Source organism: Vulpes lagopus, chromosome 7, assembly GCF_018345385.1.
Source record: "Vulpes lagopus strain Blue_001 chromosome 7, ASM1834538v1, whole genome shotgun sequence".
Lineage (NCBI taxonomy): Eukaryota > Metazoa > Chordata > Mammalia > Carnivora > Canidae > Vulpes > Vulpes lagopus.
Genome location: NC_054830.1, coordinates 128,963,236 through 128,984,199, shown reverse-complemented (window position 1 = coordinate 128,984,199; position 20,964 = coordinate 128,963,236). Strand labels below are relative to the sequence as shown.

At 42.4% G+C, this 20,964-nt stretch overlaps 1 protein-coding gene across 2 annotated transcripts; it reads right to left on the bottom strand.

Annotated features, from left to right (window-relative positions):
• Nucleotides 1-2,698: 2,698 nt before the first annotated feature.
• Nucleotides 2,699-18,411, bottom strand: ZNF354C (zinc finger protein 354C). Of its 2 annotated transcripts, XM_041760393.1 has the most exons (5): nucleotides 17,848-17,978; nucleotides 16,199-16,285; nucleotides 11,994-12,120; nucleotides 11,445-11,540; nucleotides 2,699-7,597 (listed from the first exon to the last, which is right to left on the bottom strand). In XM_041760393.1, exons 2-5 carry the CDS (start codon nucleotides 16,229-16,231, stop codon nucleotides 6,183-6,185), a joined length of 1,671 nt encoding a protein of 556 aa, XP_041616327.1. In that variant the 5' UTR covers nucleotides 16,232-16,285; nucleotides 17,848-17,978; the 3' UTR covers nucleotides 2,699-6,182. The 2 variants fall into 2 exon arrangements, with proteins under 2 accessions (XP_041616327.1, XP_041616326.1); XM_041760392.1 differs by having other exon boundaries at nucleotides 16,199-18,411.
• Between the last annotated feature and the right edge of the window lie 2,553 nt (nucleotides 18,412-20,964).

Here is a 20,964-nt window from a genome sequence, read left to right as displayed (position 1 = left end):
GACACAGCTGCCAGGTCCCAAACCCAGGATGGGAGATGCTGCCTTTCTTTTCCCTCTGAGAGCAGCTTCTTCTCTGGGTTTTATCATGCTTGTTTCCACCACTCTACTAGTTGTAGCTTGGAGCAGCTTGCCTTTGTCCTGTAGGGGCAATGTGGTGCTGACTCTAAGAAACCAACTTCCTTTCCAGAAAGAGCAGCTTTTTGAACATGGTTTCTCCTGCCCTTCAAAGGTAGTTCAACTTTTATCCCAGTCTTGGTTTTCAGGGCCTGTTTCTAATTTTAGCCCTTTCAACACCAGGGACCTTTGCTGAATATGTTATATTTAACAAGGAAAATCCTTTAAAATATCTGTCCATTCTATGTGGGAAATATGATTTCTGTGGTTGAAGAAATAACTGAGGGCAGAGGTGGAGCAGCAGAGGGCAGTACAAAGCTACCAAAGCAAACAGGGTCACAAGCAAACATATGAAGCAAACTAATCTCTCCACAAGACAGAACAGAAAAAGCCACCAGCAGCCCTTTTTGGTGTATATCACACAAATCTTATCGTCTTTGACACCAGGGCTTCCTCACTGCTAATTATAGGATTGAGAGAAAGAGTTGTTTTCATCCTGCATTCATTCTGAAAAGGTTTATTCTTCCTTATTCTGCCACAGTTTCTGTATCTTTCCTAAAAGAGGGAAGAGTGTGAATTGGGAAATATACCCAGAACTGGTTTACCAGAATACACAGGATATGGATCAATACAAGTTAGATGCCTTCTGGCCTTTAGTCACTAACTGCTAAGGGACCCAACATGGGAACTTCTTGGTAGAATAATGACAATCACTCACCAGAAACATAAACAGATTAGGAGGCAGTTTTCATTGGTTTAGAGTATTTCAATGGTATGACTGAGAATGTGCTGTCAGTTCATCAGGGTGTAATAAGAGTTGAAGTCAATTATTTTCCATCCTTTGACTTTACTTTTTGAAATTGTTTTGGTGACTCTAATTCCTTTGCCTTTCCACATAAATTTTAAAGAAGCTTGGCTGTGCCTATGGAAACTTCTACTGAAATTTTTACAGGAGTTGTGTTAGATCTATAAACTGATAAGAATTGACAACTAAGTGACATATTCTGATCTGTAAACACAGCATGTCTATTTAGGACTTAATGTTACTCACCAACATTTCATAGTTTTCAACACAGAATTGCCACGCATTTGCCAAATTTTCTTTTTTCCTTTTGGAGTTATTGCAAATGGAGTCGCTTGTTGAAATTTATTTTCTAAATGTTGCTACTGCATAGATACAGAAATTAATTTTTGTATGTTAACCTAGTATCTTGTGACCTTGTTAAATAAACTCCTGGTTTAACTCTTAATGTTCAAAGAGCATCTTTGTTGATTCCCTGGGTTTTCTAAGTGGAAAATCTAGTTATCTGAATGAAGATCATTTTATTCCTTCCTTTCTAAAACAAGTGCCTTTCATTCCTTTTCCTGCCTGATTGCAAGGACTTCCAGTACAAAGTTGAATAGGACACGTGGACTTACTCCTGATCTTAACGTCATTCGGTTGGTTACCATTAAGTATGATGTTAGTTGTGGGGTTTTGGTAGAAGCCTTTATTAGGGTGATTCCTCCTCTATTTCTAGTTTTCTAAGTTTTTGTGGTTTTTTTTTTGTTTTCTAAGTTTTTATCATAAGTGGATAATTTTGTATTCTCTCCCCCTCCATCAGTTGGTAGGATTGTGTATTTTTTTTCTTTCTTGTTCAGTTTGGATAATACATGTGAATCTACAAGTTCACTCTTCTCTGTCACATCTATTCTGCTACTGAGTTCTTCCAATGGTATTTTTTCGGTAAATTGTGTTATTTTATTTTTTAGTTCTAAAATACCCACTTGGTTCCATTTTTAAAACATTATTTATTTTCCTGCTGAGAATTCTGAAGTTTCCATTCAAGAATGGTCCTACTTTTTGAAATACTATTGTAATGCTTACTTTATAATCCCAACATGTATGTTATCTTGGGAAAATATCTGCTGTCCTTTTCCTAGGAATATTTAAATTTTTCTGATTTTTTGTATTTTGTGCAATTCTGCATTATATCCTGGACATTTTGAGTATTATGAGACTCTGGGTCCAGATAAGGGTGGAGTATAGGCTTGCATACACAACTCTAGGAGTTTCTTTTTCTCTTACCACCTGACACATTGGGGTTTCTTTATCTCTTACCACTTGACACATTCCAGTTCCCAGAGGTCACTTCCTTTTTCTGGTCTTCCAGTTAAAAATTCAAGGCTTTAGATTCTTTCTGCTTGCACCTCATGGATAAATTTACCTTTAGGTCCAGGTAGCAGGAAAATAGTGCCTCTGGACAGGGAAAAGCATTCCCTTCCTCAAAGGTTTAGATACCTGCTTAACCACCACTTCCTTACCACAAGAATGCCTGAGAGTGCCAGAGTGGTCTTACTTCAAATTCTGGTTTCCTTCTTAAATCTGCCTTCTACCATACTATTCAGGGTACTCAGATGGCTTCTCCATGCATTCTTTCCAGGGTTTTTATTTATTTTTGGTGGGAAAGACGAGGTGGCAGGTGCATACTACTGGCACAAGAACAGATGCTTGGGTGGCTCAGTTGGTTCAGCATCCAACTCTTGATCTCAGTTCAGGTCTTGATCTCAGGGTTATGAGTTCAAGCCCCACATTGAAAAATAAAGTGGAAGAAAAACTAACCAAAAGTTATTTTATGTGCAATGATTACATCCCCAGAGAATAAACTCTCAAACAGGAAATTTACATGAGTACAAAGGAAAAATTCTGACTAGAAGTTTCATATTCATCATTCACTTTTTGTCTCAATTTTTTATTAAAATTATAAACACGGAAAAACGTAAAAGATGACCAATGAACATCTCTATATCCTCTACAAAGATGACTGATTTTTCACAACAGTTGAAAAATTTTTTACATACTCACCTTAAGATGTGCTGCAGATATCATGACTTTTCAAACTTGATAACTTTTACATGCATCTCCTAAGAATAATGGCATCACCCATTATATACCTATATACCTCAATACCATTATCACTTCTAGGAAAATTAAACATGACATTATCTAAAATCCATTCCATCCTCATATTTCTTCAAATATCCCCCCAAATGTCTTTATAGTTGTTCTAACTTTTCTGAATCAGAAATCAAGTAAGGATCACACCTTGCTTATGATTCTTGAGTACCTTAATCTAGAATTCTTTTTGTTCTACTACATTGGCTTTTTGAGATGTCCAGGCCAGTTATCTTGCACAAAGTCTCAAACTCCGGGTTTGTCTATTTCCTCATCATGTAATTCGACTTGTTCCTCTATTTCATCTTTCTTGTCAACAGGATCATAAATTTGGTTAAGAGGTTTAGTTAGATTTTCATTAAATACTCTTGGCAAGAATACATTGCAGGTGATCATGTGTGCCTCATATCGCACCTCATCAGGAGCCACATAATGTCAGGTTGTTCCACCAGTAGTGAAACTCAGTTTGACAGCCAGATCTCTCCATTATAAAGGCATATCTTTTCTTTGCAATTCATATCTGTGACCTTTGACACCATGCTCCTTAAATTTTTTTTCACCTAATGGGTTTATCATCCATTGAATTTGTCTGATTTAATTACATGAAGGTTTATAAAATGGTGATTTTTCTAAATCTGTCATTCCACATACAGTTAAAAGATGGCATTCTTCAAATTAATTTACAGAGAGAGATTTCCTTTTTTTTTCCCACTATTTTTCCATTGTGGGCACATTTTTACTTAGCATGTTATAACCAATTACAGTGACTTTTTTGTTTGTTTAAGTTATCTTAAATTTGACCAGTGAGAGTGCCTTCAAGTTGGCTCCCATGTCCTTCTGACATTGTCCTTTGAGTGCTTAGTCTTTAAGTGCTTTTTGTTTTGTTTCATAAAAAGATACCTTAGACACATCTTATACTTACCCTGCTCCAAATATGGAATCAGCTATTTCTTCAATGAGCCTGGGTTCCCCCTTACTGGGGAATAGCATTTGGAAACCATAATCTGGGCGAAAAGCATGCTCATTGCTATTGGATAGCCAAACATGTTTTTCTCTAGAATATCTTACAAATGGCTCTGTACAATGTTAAACACTGAGTCTTTTAAAAAACTCATGTCCTTATAAATATACCTAAATATATAAAGTTATTTTCTAATGAGCTAAGGCAGGTCAAGAAATATGCTATGCTGAAAGCCTGCATTTAATTCTAAAACCTTTCTCAGACAGAAGGTTCTAGCTACTTTTATTAGAACACTTTTTAAAATGATAGTGAGATACTGTGAGAGTTAAAGTGAGATATAAAACTGTGGAAGTATGACCAGGGAAAAATGCAGTGTATGTTAAAAATATGGAAAATCTTTTGAAAACCAATTTTAACTGATGACTAGGATGCTTAATTATAAAATATTCACATATTTCTTTATACAAAAGAATTCCTAAGAGATAAATAACAAAAATAAAAAGGCAATCTTGTATGTGAAAACTCCAAAAGCAATTTCACCATTTAGCCCTCAGCTAAGTTTGAGAATTTATGTACAGTTATTATAAAAGCAGGTATAATGGACACAGAGGAAAAAGAGAGAATAGGACTGTAAGTCAATTAAAAAGACTGCAGTTGGGACTTCTGGATGGCTCAGTGGTTGAGCATCTGCCTTGGGTTCAGGGCACGTCTTAGTCAGGGGATCAAGTCCCTCATCGAGTTCCCCACAAGGATCTTGCTTCTTCCTCTACCTGTGTCTTTGCCTCTCTGTTTCTCATGAATAAATAAAATCCACCCCCCCCCCCAAAAAAAGAAAGGACTGCAGTTAGGAGGAACCTGTCAAATACAGAAATGAAACTGATAAAATTACCACAATTGTGCCTTAATCAGTTTACAAAATAAATAGTGAATAGTATTCTTGAGACTTGAGGTTGGAAGCCAATTATTAAAATTAGTATCTATAATTATCGCAGAAAACCAAGGCTGAAAACTTAGATTCTAGCCTTGACTCTGCCCAACAAGCTCAGTTTCATTAGTAAAGTGAAAGGCTACAAATAAACTAAAATTTCTCCTGGTTCATGGGACTCCTGGGTGGCTCAGCAGTTGAGTGTCTGCCTTTAGCTCAGGGCGTGATCCCAGGAGTCCTGGGATCGAGTCCCACATCGGACTCCTTGTTTGGAGTGACTCCCAACAAGGGGACTCCTTGTTTGGTGTTGGACTCCCTCTGCCTGTGTCTCTGCCCCTCTCTCTCTATATATCTCATGAATAAGTAATAAAATATTTTTAAAAAAATTCTCCTGGTTCTAAGAGCTACCACTGTATAGTTAGATTCTGCAAATGCACCATCTGCAACAGATAAGAGAGTATTTGTGTGACAGTCTCCTCCCCTTGCTTCACTTCACTGCACCTTCTATAATGCTATCCTAAGACTATTCAGTAATGTTAAATCATATCAAATTAAGAAATAATATAAGGAAAAGAGATTCCATTTGGGTAAAACTTTAATTTTCAAAACTAAATTCTAAATTAAGCCACATTTTTTTAATCATCAAAGATTTTTGGAAAAAATATACATATATTCCAAAGCTATGTGTGTATGTATGTATGTCCTAGGTGTACATACATATATTTATATATACAACCTGCAGGTGAGGCAGTTCATAAAAATGAACTTGATTATTTCCACATGAAAACCTGAATTTAGAGAATCCATTTCTACCTTGAACTTCTCTTTATGGAAAAGAGTGTGTCCTCTGCTTGCCTGCCATTTTAGCAAATATGGCCTCATGCTTACATTATTAATTCAATGGCTCCTTTTAAAAGAAAATTCATTATCAAAGCTTACTCTTAGAAAGGGAATAAACTCCAATGAGAGATACCAAACATATTCCATTATTTTCATATTTTTAAGGCCTTTTATGTTTTTTCCATGAATTAAAATTTTTCTATATATTTAAAAACCTTATTAGCATTTAATAGTTCTTATAAAATTTGAGAAATCAATGCTTTTCATAATCCTACTGATCAATTTCACCATTACTTAGTGGTAACTAACATATTTTCTCCATAAGTAAAAAAAAAAGATTTAATCTAATGCAGTCTGTGCCCTATTTATTATTCTCTAATGAGGAATCAAATTATTTGAGAAAAGAATTAAACTTCACTGGCCTTATCTCCTCTAAGAAATCTCTGATACTGAGTAAGAGAGGAATTATAGATAAAAGGCTTCCCATATTCCTTCCATTTATAGAGTTTTTCCTTATTGTGAACTTTTTTGTGTCTGCACAGATTTGATCTGTAACTGTAGGCCTTCCCGCACTCCAGACACTTGTAGAGTTTCTCCCCAGTATGGATTCTCTCGTGCTCAGTGAGGAATGAATACTGGCTGAAGGCCTTCCCACACTGATTACACTGGTAGGGCTTCTCTCCAGTGTGAATTCTCTGGTGCCTGTAAAGATTGGATTTGCAACCAAAGGCTTTACCACATTCTCCACAGCTATAAAGCTTTTCCCCGGTGTGAATTTTACGATGTTCATTGAAGGAAGAATACTGGTTGAAGGTTTTCCCACACTCAGTACACTGATAGGGTTTCTGGTCCATGTGAATTCGCTGGTGTTCAGTAAGGGTTGAGATGCGTGTGAAGGTTCTTCCACATTCCAAGCATTTACACAGCTGCTCCCCAGTATGAAGCCTCTGGTGTTCAGCCAGGGAGGCAAATTGGCTGTAACCTTTCCCACATTCACTGCATTTATAGGGTTTCTCCCCTGTATGGATTCTTTGGTGTCTTTGAAGCTTTGCTCTACAGTTGAAGGCCTTCTCACATTCGGTACATTTATAGAGTTTCTCGCCAGTATGAATTCTCTGATGTACAGTGAGGGTTGAACACTGGCTAAAGGCTTTCCCACATTCCTTGCACTGATAGGGTTTCTCTCCAGTGTGCACTCTGAGATGCTTGATCAGGGTTGAACTGCTGCTGAATGCTTTCTCACATTCATTACATTTGTAAGGTTTCTCTCCGGTATGAATTCTCTGATGGGCCAGAAGGGATGATCTGTGGCTAAAGGTTTTCTCACATTCACTACACCTGTAGGGTTTCTCACCGGTATGAATTCTCTGGTGTTCAATCAGATGAAGACTCTGGTTGAAGCTTTTCCCACATTCATTACAAATATAAGGTTTTTCTCCTGGATAAATCTGGAAGCATCTCATTAGGTCAAAATTCTGTTTAAAATCTTTCCCAAATGTGTAATATATATTGGGTATCCTTCCTACAGGAACAGTCTGTTGTGTAACAAGAATTGTGTCTATAAGGAAGCCTTTCCCCAACTCAAGACTTATCTGCTTTACATCTCCAATCCCGGGATTTTTGTGGGAGGCCACCATTTGCCTAAGAGGTTTCTTCTGTTGCTTCTGTTCTGTCTCACTCTCAGATTCCATAGTTTGTCCAAAATTGGTGTCCCAGTGACCAAACTTAACGGACCTTTTCTTTATTATTCCCTGAAATGTCTCTTCTCTAGAAATGTCCTGTGTGGAAGGCAAGGCTTCCATTTCAGGCTGAGTCTTAAAACCTGGAATGAGTCAGGAGCATTAACGATGGTACCTCTACTGGGAGAGACAAACACATCAGTAGAACAATAACACTGGCAATAGTACATATAAAAGAGCTGCAATACCTCTTTTGATCCCAAATATGGACTTTCATCTAGGGAAAAAACAGGACACGATGGAAAGAGAGGTGAAGAGGAGAAGGAGTGGTGGTGTGGGAGAATACAGTGGATGAATGAACACTAGAAACAAATGAAGACATTGCAATTTGCAAGAAGTAAATGCAGGGAGAACTGGCTAAGCAGAAGATATGAGGCTCAGAAAAATGTCAGCTCATAAGCTCCAGTTGGATACTGTGGGATATTTCAGTTTATCATTTCCTACTCTGTATACTGAGCAATGAAGCAGGCATTTTGTCTTTATTTTCTCCTTAAAAAAAAAAAAGTTTCACTTATGGGGCATCTGGGTGGCTCAGTCAGTTGAGCATCTGCCGTCAGCTTAGGTCATGATCTCAGGGTCCTGGGATCAAGCCCTGCATCCAGCTGCCTGCTCAGCAGGGAGTCTGCTTCTCCCTCTGCCCTTCCATCCTGCTCATGTGTGTGTTTGCTTTCAAATAAATAAATAAAATCTTTAAAAAAATAAAAGTTTACCTATTTTCTCTTTTTTAGTAATCTCTACACTCAACAAGGGACTCTAATTCACAACCTCAAGATCTAGATTTGCATGCTCAACCAACTGAGCCAGCCAGGCACCCGTTTTCTCTTCTCTATTCATATGTGGCTTTTATTATGTTTTCCCCCCAAGCTCTCGCTAAAACTCTATACACATTAGGCAGCCCGGGTAGCTCAGCAGTTTAGCGCCACCTTCAGCCCATGGCATGATCCTGGAGACCCAGGATCGAGTCCCACGTTGGGCTCCCTGCATGGAGCCTGCCTGCCTGTGTCTCTGCCTCTCTGTGTCTCTCATGAATAAACAAAATTTAAAAAAAATATAAAACTCTATACACATTAATTTTTAAAATCTCTATGTTTTCCTTCAGTTTTGTAAATCTGTATGTGAATATGATTTCATATCATAGTCTGTAAAAAGAGGATGTTCAGCCTTTAAAACTTACAGCAGCCCTGAAGCATGGCTGCGTTGAGGATATCTGATTTAAATTCAGGATGCTGACTATAAAAAAAAAGGAAGATACAGAATAAATCAGCCACATTCAACAATCTATCCCTAGTGATTGGAAGAATAACAGTTTTTTCATACCACCCTGCCACCACTTTTCCTCTTCCTATTTGATCACAAGGAGAAATAGATATATTTCTCTCTTCTAATAAACTGTAACCAGAAGATTAACCTCCTTTGTAGGAATCTTTTTAGGCTAATGAAAGTCTACAAGAAATGCAGAGTCAATATGCCCCCAAATTCTGAAATATACCGAAACCCCAAGCTCAGATCTGATGTTAAGTCAAAGGATTTAGCTTGAGCTGATTCTAAGGAACTGTGGGTTAAAATGTGGCTCTCTTTAATCAATCCATGATTGAAAATAGATTAAAACTAAGTCTTTCTAAGGAGCTAATTATATGTACTTAATAAAACAAAGTATAACTAGGTGATTTATGTCAATAAAATCCATCCAGTTTCAGTAATGAAATATATTTTATTAAAATCAAATAGTAAGAGAAAAAGATATACAGGCTGTAAATATGTATAAAAATACAGATTTTTCTTCATGATGTTAATGGGAAACCTAGCAGTTTCGATTTTAAAGTATCAACAGGATACCCTCTCTCTTTTCACCCTTTGCCACAATAGGACATCCGTTGCCCATCCAGAAACTTATCAGGCTACTCTAACATTGTTTTTCTAAAGAAATTTAACTAGTAAAGCCTAGATTAGCCATCTCTTTCTTAGAATTCCACATGTTTTACTTACATATTCTAGCACTTAATATTTTTTGTATTGAAGCCTGAAAATAATTCAAGTATTTCTTCAAGGAGAACAGTGGATACATCTCATGGTTATTTGTTAATCCCTTACTATGCACATGACAAGTTCACAATTAGAATGACTTACATACAAAAATAATGTGTGAACAAGCAGAGTAAGTTGGAAAAATTATGAAGGGCAGGTGACCTCAAAAATGAAAAGACATTCTCTCCTCACATGTTGGACTCCTAAAACCCAACCAGGCATTTATTGAACAAAAAGTTAATAATCAATAATAACGTGAAACAAACAAGTGACTAGAGAGAAGACTCTTTGACACGAGAAGCCTCAGGTGTATATAATTCAGGGAGTGGTCTTATAAAGGAAATTGGATAATAAAGAGGGGATGGATTTCAGTAGAACAAGAAAAGAGGACTCTGCATATCAGAAAGAAGGCCTGAGCAAAGTCATCTGGCAATGGGGAAGTAAACCTATTTAGGGGAGGCTAACTGACTAAAGAAGGAAATCCAGGTTGGAATTTGTTAAAATTTTGATTAAACAGTATGAGGCTGGGCACAGAATTCCTAAATAGTGGGCAGAGGAACTCAGAATAATACAGGTGTTGTACGTTCTCAGGCAGGTAATAATAAGACGAGGCGGTCAGATCTGGGAAAGGAGACAGGTTGGACCAGAGCAAGGACAGAGCAGAAGCAGAGCAGTGATGTAACTGCCGTGGTCTGGCTGTACTGAGTTCTTAATTTTGAGCTTCATCAGCACTGAGTTCATCATAAAGGCAGCTCAATTAGATTCAAAAACTATTAGCTAAATGCAGGATATTTGATGCCAGAGGCACAGAAGGCAAAGAAAGACCTTATCTCTTCCTTAAATATACATGATCCAATTAGGAAAATAAATAATAACAAAGGAACTATAATTAACTCTGACGGATGCTGTCATGGATGTATTCAATGCATGCAGAATGTGCCATGTGAACTCAAGTGATTGAGAAATGAATAGTGCCTGGGAAGGAGGAGAAATAAGGAGAACCTACAGATCAGATGGGCAGATGGATCCTTCAGGTGAGAGGGGTTCCAGGGGATAAGACGGAGGTGGTAATCCAAGAAGGAATGACACACAAATTAATGAGTCTGCAGGTTTGGCCAGAACACGTCGCTGACATGCAAGTGGCCCTTGATTCCCACAGAGGAACATGGAGACAGGCTCTGAAGTAGGTTTAATGTCACAGTAAGAATAGTTCTTGCCTCTGTGGATAATGGAGAAACAACAAAGTCTCTTAAGGTAGAGATTAACACCTGAGTTTCAAAAAGATCTCTCTGCTGATGGCACAGAGGGTGGGAACAGGAGAACAGGCTCAGAGAGGGTAGGTAATCTTCCCAGAGCTCAGAGCATGTGTAAGCAGTGGCAGGGCTAACGTGAGATTAGGAATGTCTAAATTCAAGGAGAGCTGGTTGACTCTGACAGTGGGACAAGATGGCCCACTCCAAGGAGATACAAGGGAAATGTTGAGTTAGGAAATCAGAGACATGGGTGCATTGACAACACTCTGAAATAGGAGGCTGGTGAGAGAAATTTTAAAAATTCAAAACAAGGCAGAAGGTGTAAAGTATTTAAAATCTGTTGGGCATGAACATGTATAAATGCAGATGGAAAGAAAACTGTGAAGGCCAAGAGGCCAAGATGGCAGAAGAGGGTGAGAGAGGCCGCAGCAAAGGAAAAGAGGTAGAAAATGTGGAAGTGTTAGGGAAGAGAAGAGAGTCCCCACGAGGGCCTTCTGGATGCCAAGAAAACCATTCCAACCACAGAGCCTCCTGTCAGGAGGCCCTGGCTCAGAATTTCCAGGGAACTTCTCCCAGTGCTGCTTCCTCATGACCTGCTCATGGGTAAGCACTGCCCCCCCGCCCCTAGCCCATTCCCCAGCCACTCACTCACCTACACAGGCATCTTGAGGGACTTCCCTGTCCACGGTGCAGGGATCTTCTCCTTGCTGCAACTGGTAGATCACCTTTGGCGTTGAGAATGGAATCCCTGCTCATGAAGAAGGGAATAGGGATTGAGCGGGTGGTACAAAGGGCAACTCCAGAGCTCAGACACCAGAACCCACGGTGCGGAGAAGGGAACCTGGGGAGCTGGGAGCATGGGTGCTTCTCAGGGGGCCTGGGCACTCGAGATGGATTGGAGTGGGGAGGTCTCAGTTCGGAACTGATACAGGGCTCTACCTTGACAGGTCTGTTCGTTCCTCAGACTCTAAACTGAGACCCAGTGATTGGAGAAGGAGGATGCTAGTTAGGAGGAAGGGTGGGAGGAAAGCAGAGGAAGGAGAAAAGCAGAGCGTGAAGGGCTTCCTGTCATAAATGCCCAATGTCAAGTCCACAGATAATTGTCGTTGCCCAGGGGCATGGCAAGAGGGAAAGTGGGGACTCTGAATCCCGAAGAGGCAGCTCCCAAAGCAGATCCTTCATTAAAGACAAGCCTCCTTACCCAGTGAGACCAGGGTGCCATAGTTCTCCAGCATCACCTCCCGGTACAACGTTCTCTGTGCAGAGTCCAGGTGCAGCCACTCATCATGGCTGAAGAGCACGGCCACATCCCTGAATGTGACAGACTCCTGCAACGGTAAATCCACTCCTGCTCACCCAGGACCAACTTCTCCACCGCTAGGTAGGTAGGTATGGGGAAAGTCGAAGTATTTCATATTGACTACTTGTGTTACTCTGGGGACCACCGCATCAGCTAGTACACAAATATCTACTGGGAACCCCCTGTGAGCAGAGTCACATGCCACATGTTGAGAGGGGAGGTCGGGAAAGGCAAAGTCCCTGCCAGCAGAGAATTTCTTTTTCTTTTTTTTTTTTTTTTCAGCAGAGAATTTCGATCCCAGTCTGGAACCTATTGAAGTACCTAAGCACCTACCTCTCACTCAAAATCTAAATTAAAGGGTGGGGAAAAAAAATCAGAATACCCTTAGAACAATGATGACACTTAAGAATACACTTAGAAAATTATGGCAATGCCACTAGCAGAACAGAAACACAAAGGAATTTCTCAGATGTAAATAAAGCAAATGATAAAAGTAGTATTAGTTCATGTTTGTTGGATACTTGCACATTAGGAACTGACAGGAACTTTGCACAGAGTATCTTCACTGAGTTCCATAGAAATCCTATTAAGAAGATAATTATAGGGGATCCCTAGGTGGCTCAGCGGTTTGGCGCCTGCCTTTGGCCCAGAGCCCGATCCTGGAGACCTGAGATCAAGTCCCACATCGGGCTCCCGGCATGGAGCCTGCTTCTCCCTCTGCCTGTGTCTCTGCCTCTCTCTCTCTCTCTCTCTCTCTCTGTATCATAAATGAATAAATAAAACCTTAAAAAAAAGATAACTATAGTTAAATCATTTGACATATGAAGAAACATCTCAGAAAGGTTACATTACCTCCCAAGGTAATCCTGTTAGAAATCGGTGGAGATTGGAACTGAATTCAGGCAGACACATCTCTAAGCTATACTGTAACATGGGTTTCCACTCTTTATGGAAGTTAAAAGACCCAAAGGACCTGCAAGACTATACAGGTGCCAAACGGAACTGTGAGAAAAGTAAATTCTTGCAGGAGAACCCCAATGAACTACAAAATATGAGAAAGCAGAAGTTGGCCAGATGCCAAATCTTATATGAAAGGATGAAAGAGATGGAATGCATGAAAAACGATAACGTTTTGACCTTGTGATTCTACTTTTAGGATTCTACTATGAGAAATCCTCGTACAACTGGGTAGGGATATTTGCTCAAGGATATTCAGCAGAACTTTACTTATAAGCCAACAGCTGTGGTAGGCTGAGTAGTGAACCTGTGGATGTTTTACAAATACATGACTAAAAGGACTCTGGGGGTACCTAGGAGGCTCAGTCAGTTAAATGTCCAACTCTTGATGTCAGCTTAGGTCATGATCTCAGGGTTCTGGGATCGAGCCCTGAGTCAGGGCTGTGCCCTGGGCAGGGAGTCTCCTTAAGATTCTCCCTCTCCCTCTGAGCCTCCACCCCACCCATGATTGTGTTCTCTGTTTCTTGATTTTTTTTTAAAAAAATTTGTTTTTAATAAAAAATAAAAAGTAAGAGGGAACCCTCTTACACTGTCGGTGGGAATGTGAACTGGTGCAGCCACTCTGGAAAACTGTGTGGAGGTTCCTCAAAGAGTTAAAAATAGACCTGCCCTACGACCCAGCAATTGCACTGTTGGGGATTTACCCCAAAGATTCAGATGCAATGAAACGTCGGGACACCTGCACCCCGATGTTTCTATCAGCAATGGCCACAATAGCCAAACTGTGGAAGGAGCCTCGGTGTCCATCGAAAGATGAATGGATAAAGAAGATGTGGTTTATGTATACAATGGAATATTACTCAGCAATTAGAAACGACAAATACCCACCATTTGCTTCAACGTGGATGGAACTGGAGGGTATTATGCTGAGTGAAATAAGTCAATCGGAGAAGGACAAACAGTGTATGTTCTCATTCATTTGGGGAATATGAATAATAGTGAAAGGGAATATAAAGGAAGGGAAAAGAAATGTTGGGAAATATCAGGAAGGGAGACAGAACATAAAGACTCCTAACTCGGGGAAACGAACTAGGGGTGGTGGAAGGGGAGGAGGGCGGGTGTTGGAGGGGAATGGGTGACGGGCACTGAGGTGGACACTTGACGGGATGAGCACTGGGTGTTTTTCTGTATGTTGGTAAATTGAACACCAATAAAAATTAATAAAAAAAAAAACAACAAAAAAATAAAAAGTAAATAAAAGGACTTTGAAGATCTTTTTTTAAAAGATTTTATTTATTTATTCATGAGACTCACACACACATACACACAGAGAGAGAGAGAGAGAGAGAGAGAGAGGGAGAGAGAGGCAGAGACACAGGCAGAGGGAGAAGCAGGCTCCATGCAGGGAGCCCGACGTGGGACTTGATCCCAGGTCTCCAGCATCAGGCCCTGGGCTGAAGGCGGCACTAAACCACTGAGCCACCCAGGCTTCCCTTGAAGATCTTTTTCAAGTAGGTTCCACACCCAGTTTGGAGCCCATCGTGGGGCTTGAACTCACAACCCTGAGATTAAGACCTGAGCTGAGACAAGAGTCAGGCACTTAACTGACTGAGCCTCCTGTGTGCCCCTTAAGGATTAGGAGATGGTAAGGGCCTGGATTATTATCCAGGTGGATCCAGTATAATCACAGTGATCCCTGTTAGGACCCAAGAGTCATAGTCAGAAGAGGACAAGGTGGTGATGTGAAGATAGAAACAGATTGAAGACATGCACTTGGAAGATGCCTGGAAGGGCTACAAGCCAAGGAACACAGGCCACCACCTGAAGGCACAAAGAAGGCCTGGAAACAGATTTCCCCCTCAGAGTTTCCAGAAAGAACCAGCCCCACTAAGAACCTAAGTCTAAGATTTTAGACTTTGGACCTCCAGAATTGCAGAAGAAATTCATGTGGTGTTAAGCCACTGCATTTATGGCAATTTGTTACAGCAGCAATAGGAAACTAATACAACAGTGAAAAACGAAGACATCCTATAGATCTATCAGCAGGGTAACAGATAAGCAAATTATAGGACATTTATCCCATGAAATATTTTACATAAAAAAAAAGAAATATTTTACATATATAACCACTAGATAGAATGAGGTAGATCTGTATGGCTGACGTTGAAATTTGACCTTGACACACTGCTAATTCATATGAAATATAGCAAGCTGCAAAACAATCCATATTTGTTGAAAAATTATTTATCTAACTATACGGATTCGTTTGGAATACACAAGCCGTCCACCCTCATTATTCTTTCATGTTTGTGGAGGAACAGAAAAGCAATCTTTTGCTTATTACTTTGTCCCCTTCTGAATGCTTACATTGTTTAACAGGATGTGTGTGTTTGTTTTGAAATTTTTTGAATCCATTTTAACTTGTGTATTGAGTTTTCAGCTCTACCTCTTTGCATTTGTAGTGGTTGCTCTGAGAACTATAATACACATTCTTAGTTCTTTATAGTTTCCTTAGAGCTAACATTTGATTTCAAGAACCTGCAATATATGGGAACTTCATTGTTAGACACTCCCAGTTGAAACAGCTGACAGGACTCACCAGACCTCACCAGGCACACTCACAGAGGTCAACAGATACAATGCAACGAGATAAAGAGAGTGCACCAAAACCCTGGAAGACCAAGATGTTCCAAGTGCAATCTCCTCTTATTTGCACACACAGACTAGACCCCTTTGGGAAGCTATATGAGGAATTTTTATTTGGGAGGGCTTGAAAGGGAAACTCTCAGCAGGAGCCTTTTGTGTTTCAAATAAGGCTTGTCAAACCATGTAGGCCAGCTGCCAACCCTCAGTGAAGATTATCCTGGGGGCAGTCAGGGGCACTGGGATCTTAAACAGCACATTAACTGCTTTATCATGCCCAGGGGTCAAAAATCAGCCATCCGGGCATCCCCAGGGCTAAAGATAGAGACTTTCCAGTCCAGACACAAATGAACTCTAGATCCACAGCTGCCATCCTGGGGAAAACTCACAGAGCTCTGGATTTCCCCACGGTTTTCACTGGGAGAGCAAAGTACCCAAGGAATGGAAACACATCTACCATCTCTAAACCCAGAAAGCAATTTATGAAAGAGACAGACTTCACTTACTGTCACCTCAGTGGGCAGCAGATCCACCGCCATTCTTTCCTTCTCAGTTTTCCTATCAAGGGAGTGCAGACGGCTGACAAGGTAGGTCTGGAGAGGAAAAGGTGTCATGAGCAACTCTGGTGTCAAGGATGGCTTGGAGAGAGGAAGTTACAACCACCCATCATGTCCACCAGGTCCTGGTGAAGCCGCAAGCACATTAATGACACAGACCAAGTAAAATGCGTGCTTACCCAGCCAGTGAAGCTCTAAGGCAATTCGCCAATCTCCATCTCCCTGTATTAATGATATCTAACTGAGATAAGGTGATACTTCACTGTCACCTCAGGCCTGTTAGCTGTGACTCTCCGCAAACTGCGACTCATAGATACCAGGAGCCCTTAGGAAGCTTTAAACTGTACACACTGTAAAACCCAATTTCCCCGGCTGCCACTTTTGAACAGTCAGCCAATTCTTTTTTTTTTTCTTTTCTTTTTTTTTTTTATTTTATTTTTTATTATTTATGATAGTCAGAGAGAGAGAGAGGCAGAGACACAGGCAGAGGGAGAAGCAGGCTCCATGCACCGGGAGCCCAATGTGGGATTCGATCCCGTCCCGGGTCTCCAGGATCGCGCCCTGGGCCAAAGGCAGGCGCCAAACCACTGCGCTACCCAGGGATCCCCAACAGTCAGCCAATTCTAAACCTGCCTGCCCCACCTAGCCCCTTCCTTCCCAAAGAAACCCCATAAAGGCACTTACCCGCATTTACCTTGTCTCTCTACCTCATGACCCACCCAGGCACTTTTCCCTGAGTGGCCCCGCCTGGTCCCGAGTATAACACAACTCCGCAAACCTTCCTCCCCCACCCCTGCATCTGGCGCGACCTTACCTCACCCACAGTAATGTGGTTAAAGCAAACGCTCCCTCTGGCACAGGTGCACACCTCCTATACACACGTTCCACAGGTGTCACCCCTGATCACAACCGCAGCTGGAAACGGCCCTCCTCACACACAAACCCCAGCTCGGAGGGTAGGGTAAGAGGGTGCCTGCAGCAGCCAGACAAGTGTCAGAGAAGGACCCCGCCACAGCTGCCACCACTGGCTGCCTGGGTTTGCCTGGGGGTCTTCAGGGAGCAGCACCTGGCCTGAGAGGTCAGCTACCTGAGTGTGGGGTGTCCCCTGGGCTGGGGCGCCTCCGCCAGCTGAGGCAGGCTGCTGCAGGAGTAAGCACAGGCACTCCCTGGTGCACACCTCCTCCACACCAGAAGCTGGGCTGCTTCACATGTATTGTTTCTGAACCTGGCGAGGACTCTAAGTAAAGTACTGCTGCCCCATGTGATAGATGCTAGGAAGACTGAGAACAGGGAGCGACCTGCCAAAGAATCAAAAATGGTAACGGGCAGGAAGGGAATCCTTGTTCCAGTCCAGGGCCCTAGCTAAATGTGGCCAACTACCTGGCCACTGCGCCCTAGTTTCTCCACCTATAAAATGGGGGCAGGGCACAAATACCGACGGATGAAATGAGATCATTCACCCAGGGCGCTAGCACTGCCAGCCACGGCACCCCAGCGCTGGGCGCGCACGAGCTATTGTTTTTGCTTCGCGACCAAGTCTCCCGGAAGACAGGCCCCAGAGGCCCCCGCCCGCAGCATCCCGGCACGCCCCAGCTCACCTGGCCGCGCGCTCCCACCCCGCCGTCTCCCGGGCACCTGCGACGCCCGCACCGCACCGCCGCCCGGCCCGCGGGGACCGGCCTCGGACCCCCGGCCTCGGACCCCCGGCCGCGCCGCGTCTTCCCGTGCCCGCGCGCGGCCCCGCCCGGCTCCGCACTCCCCTCCCTGCCCGAGGCCGGCGCCAGCAGCACCGCCGCCACGGGGAGGGGCCCCCGGGAAGTCTCCGCCCCAGGCAGGCAGCCCCAGCTCCGCGGCTAGCCCGCGCCACCGCCGCAGCAAGGCGGGAGCCGTCCCGCAGCCCCCAGCCCCCGGGACTACCACTCCCGGCATGCTTCCGCCGCGCGAGGACTACGTTTCCCAGGAGGCGACTGGGGGACCCCCGGGAGTGGCCCGGTTACCCCGCGCCGCGTGCTCGCGGGACCAGCCCGCCGCCCTCCCGGGTCGGCTGCAACGCCGGGGCGCGCGCAGGACGAGGGAGGAGGGTGGTCTCCTCCCAGTGCCCGTTGCCTGTGTCCGCCCGGGCGCTGGTGCTAGACAGGCAAGGTGATTGGAAAACACAAAACCTGAATTTAGACGCCTTTAGGAGGATCTGTGCGCCAACCAGCTAGTTATGCTTTTTATTTTAATGCGTACCATATCCAGAAGATGATGTATATGCATAGGTGCAGTTTAAGAATGAAACCAATACCTATACACCCAACACTTGGCTTGAACAGAGATTTGGCCCAGATTTTCTGAAGCCCCATCCACAATGCTCCCTGTCATTTGTCTAAATTGTCCCAAGCATTTCCCTTGCTTAGCTTATTGGCACTGTTTCCCACAATAATGTTTATTGTTGCAAGGTTTTTAGTCTTAATATAAATGGAACTGCTGTATGTTCTCCTGTGACATATGCTCAACATGATCACTGTTTGGGAAAAAAAAAATCAACTGAGTGTATTTTAAAGATCTTACTGGCTTTATTCAGTGATTCACCAGCTGGGTAGCATCCTGTCTAGCAGGTAGGGAGGATCTCCAAGAGTACTACATGAAAGCGTTTCATAGGCAGAAGGGAACAAGCACTAGGAAGTCATACTAGGCAAAAAGTGGATTGGTTATTGCAAGGTTAGTTTCCCTTCGGAAGATGGCAAAGGTTTATCAGTTAGGTTATCTAACTAAGGATGATCATGCGGTTCCTGATTGGCTGGTTTCCAAAAGAGCTGAAACTTTAAGTCTTGTTTGGTGAGGGGGGAATTTAGCCTAAGAGATCTCTTTGTGAGCCTGTTATCTTTAACAACTTTTAGATTCACCGATCTTGATATATGCAGAGTTCATTCATTATCACTGCTGTGATAAGCTGTATAAGATCCCATTATTCACTCATTCAAAAACAAAATAAATATTTAACACCTATCTTGCTTCTGGCATTGTTCTAGATTCTAGAAGTATACCAGTTGAACAAAACTCTCAAAACCTCTGCATTCATGCAGCTTAAATTTCTCTGGAGGAGAGAGAAGAAAGATGATTAACAAGAATAATAAATGGTATGTTTTTAGGTAGTTCTGAGCTCTAAGGGAGGAGGAACAGCACCCCTGGTTGGGGGCAGTGGTACTGCAATGTTATATAAAGGAGTTGAGAAATGTTTGACTGAGGGGACATTGAAGAAAGACCTGCAAAATGATGAAGCGTGAGCCCAGTTAAGTATCTGTGAGGCGGCTTTCTGGCCTACTGAGAAGCAGATGCCCTGAGGTGGGAGCACATCGGGCCTGTTAAAGAAATATTAATACTGTTGCTGAAGCAGAAAGAGGGCAGAGAGAATGAATGAGATCAGAGGCGAGAGGACTAGAATATGCAGGCTCTTTCTTATTGGTCATTGACACTGGGTCTTACTCTGAAAGAGAACGCTCTAAGCAGTGGAAATGTTAAGAGTAGGCAGTTAGGTTTTAACAGGATGCCAGGAGGTCCGCAAACAGGGAGTCTGGGTCAGTTAAGGGGGAAGTTAGAAACCTGTCCTGATAGCATTCTCAAAACACAGCCACAAGAAGCCAGATCAAACTAGACAAGCCCACGACAAAAGAGGCTGGAGACCCTGATCAGGTTAAGGGAGAAAAGGTGAGAAATCCTGCTCCCAAGAAGTCCCCTCCCCAAGTAATAAATATCCTACTTCCTAGCTAAGAATTGTCAATAAAAGACCCAAACCCAGCTCTCACATCTGGACAGCATGCTCTCACTTGAATTAACTTTCCCACTTACAACACTCAACTGTGCGACCTCTCCTGGAATTTCTTCCTGTGACAAGACCAAGAACCTCTAGCGACATCCCAGGGACAGGCTGGGTGGAAGCCTCAGGGCCCCGGAGTCTCCCCTGTCCACCTCACAACAGAGACATCTTCAGATGTCCATTTCTAAATGATCGCTATGACCGCTGTGTTGAGACTAAACCAAAGGGGCAAAGGAAGCAGCAGAGAGACCAGGCCTACTTAAGAAGGCCTTGGCCCTAAATTCTGACAGCAGTTTGGACAGAGCAGGTATAAGTGGTTGGAAGAGCTCAAAACTCAAAATATGGAAAAGATAAGGATGTTAACATTTTGAATACAATGTTTTTCAACATTGTATATTGAAGTATATTTTAAATAGTCCTGGCAATTATATTTTAAAAATACTCCATCGGGGCATCGGGGTAGCTCAGTGGGTTAAGCGTTTACCTTAAACCAGGTCATGGTCTCAGGGTCCTGGGATCAAGCCCCTCAGGCTCCCTGCTCAGTGGGGAGTCTGCTTCTCCCTCTCCCTCTGCTCCTCCCCATGCTTGTGCTTCTTCTCTCTCTCTCAAATAAAATCTTAAAAAAATTCTTTATAATCCATTCCCTTGCAGGTAACCTTTATTTCTTTATTTTGACTTTTATATTAAGTACCCTCTACCCCTGCTGGTTTCACGTATCTTTAAGTATTTCTATTTTTCCTGCTGTATCTAGCAACTGGCTCTCCCACTGCTTTTGCCTTGGACACACACACAAAAGGTAAGGCTCAGTTCTGGGGGTTTTTCTGCTCTCCTCAATAACACCTTAAACTGGTATTATTGATGTCTGGCTTTCATATCTCTGATAATCTCACATCTTAATTCTTTGTCTTTTCCTTGG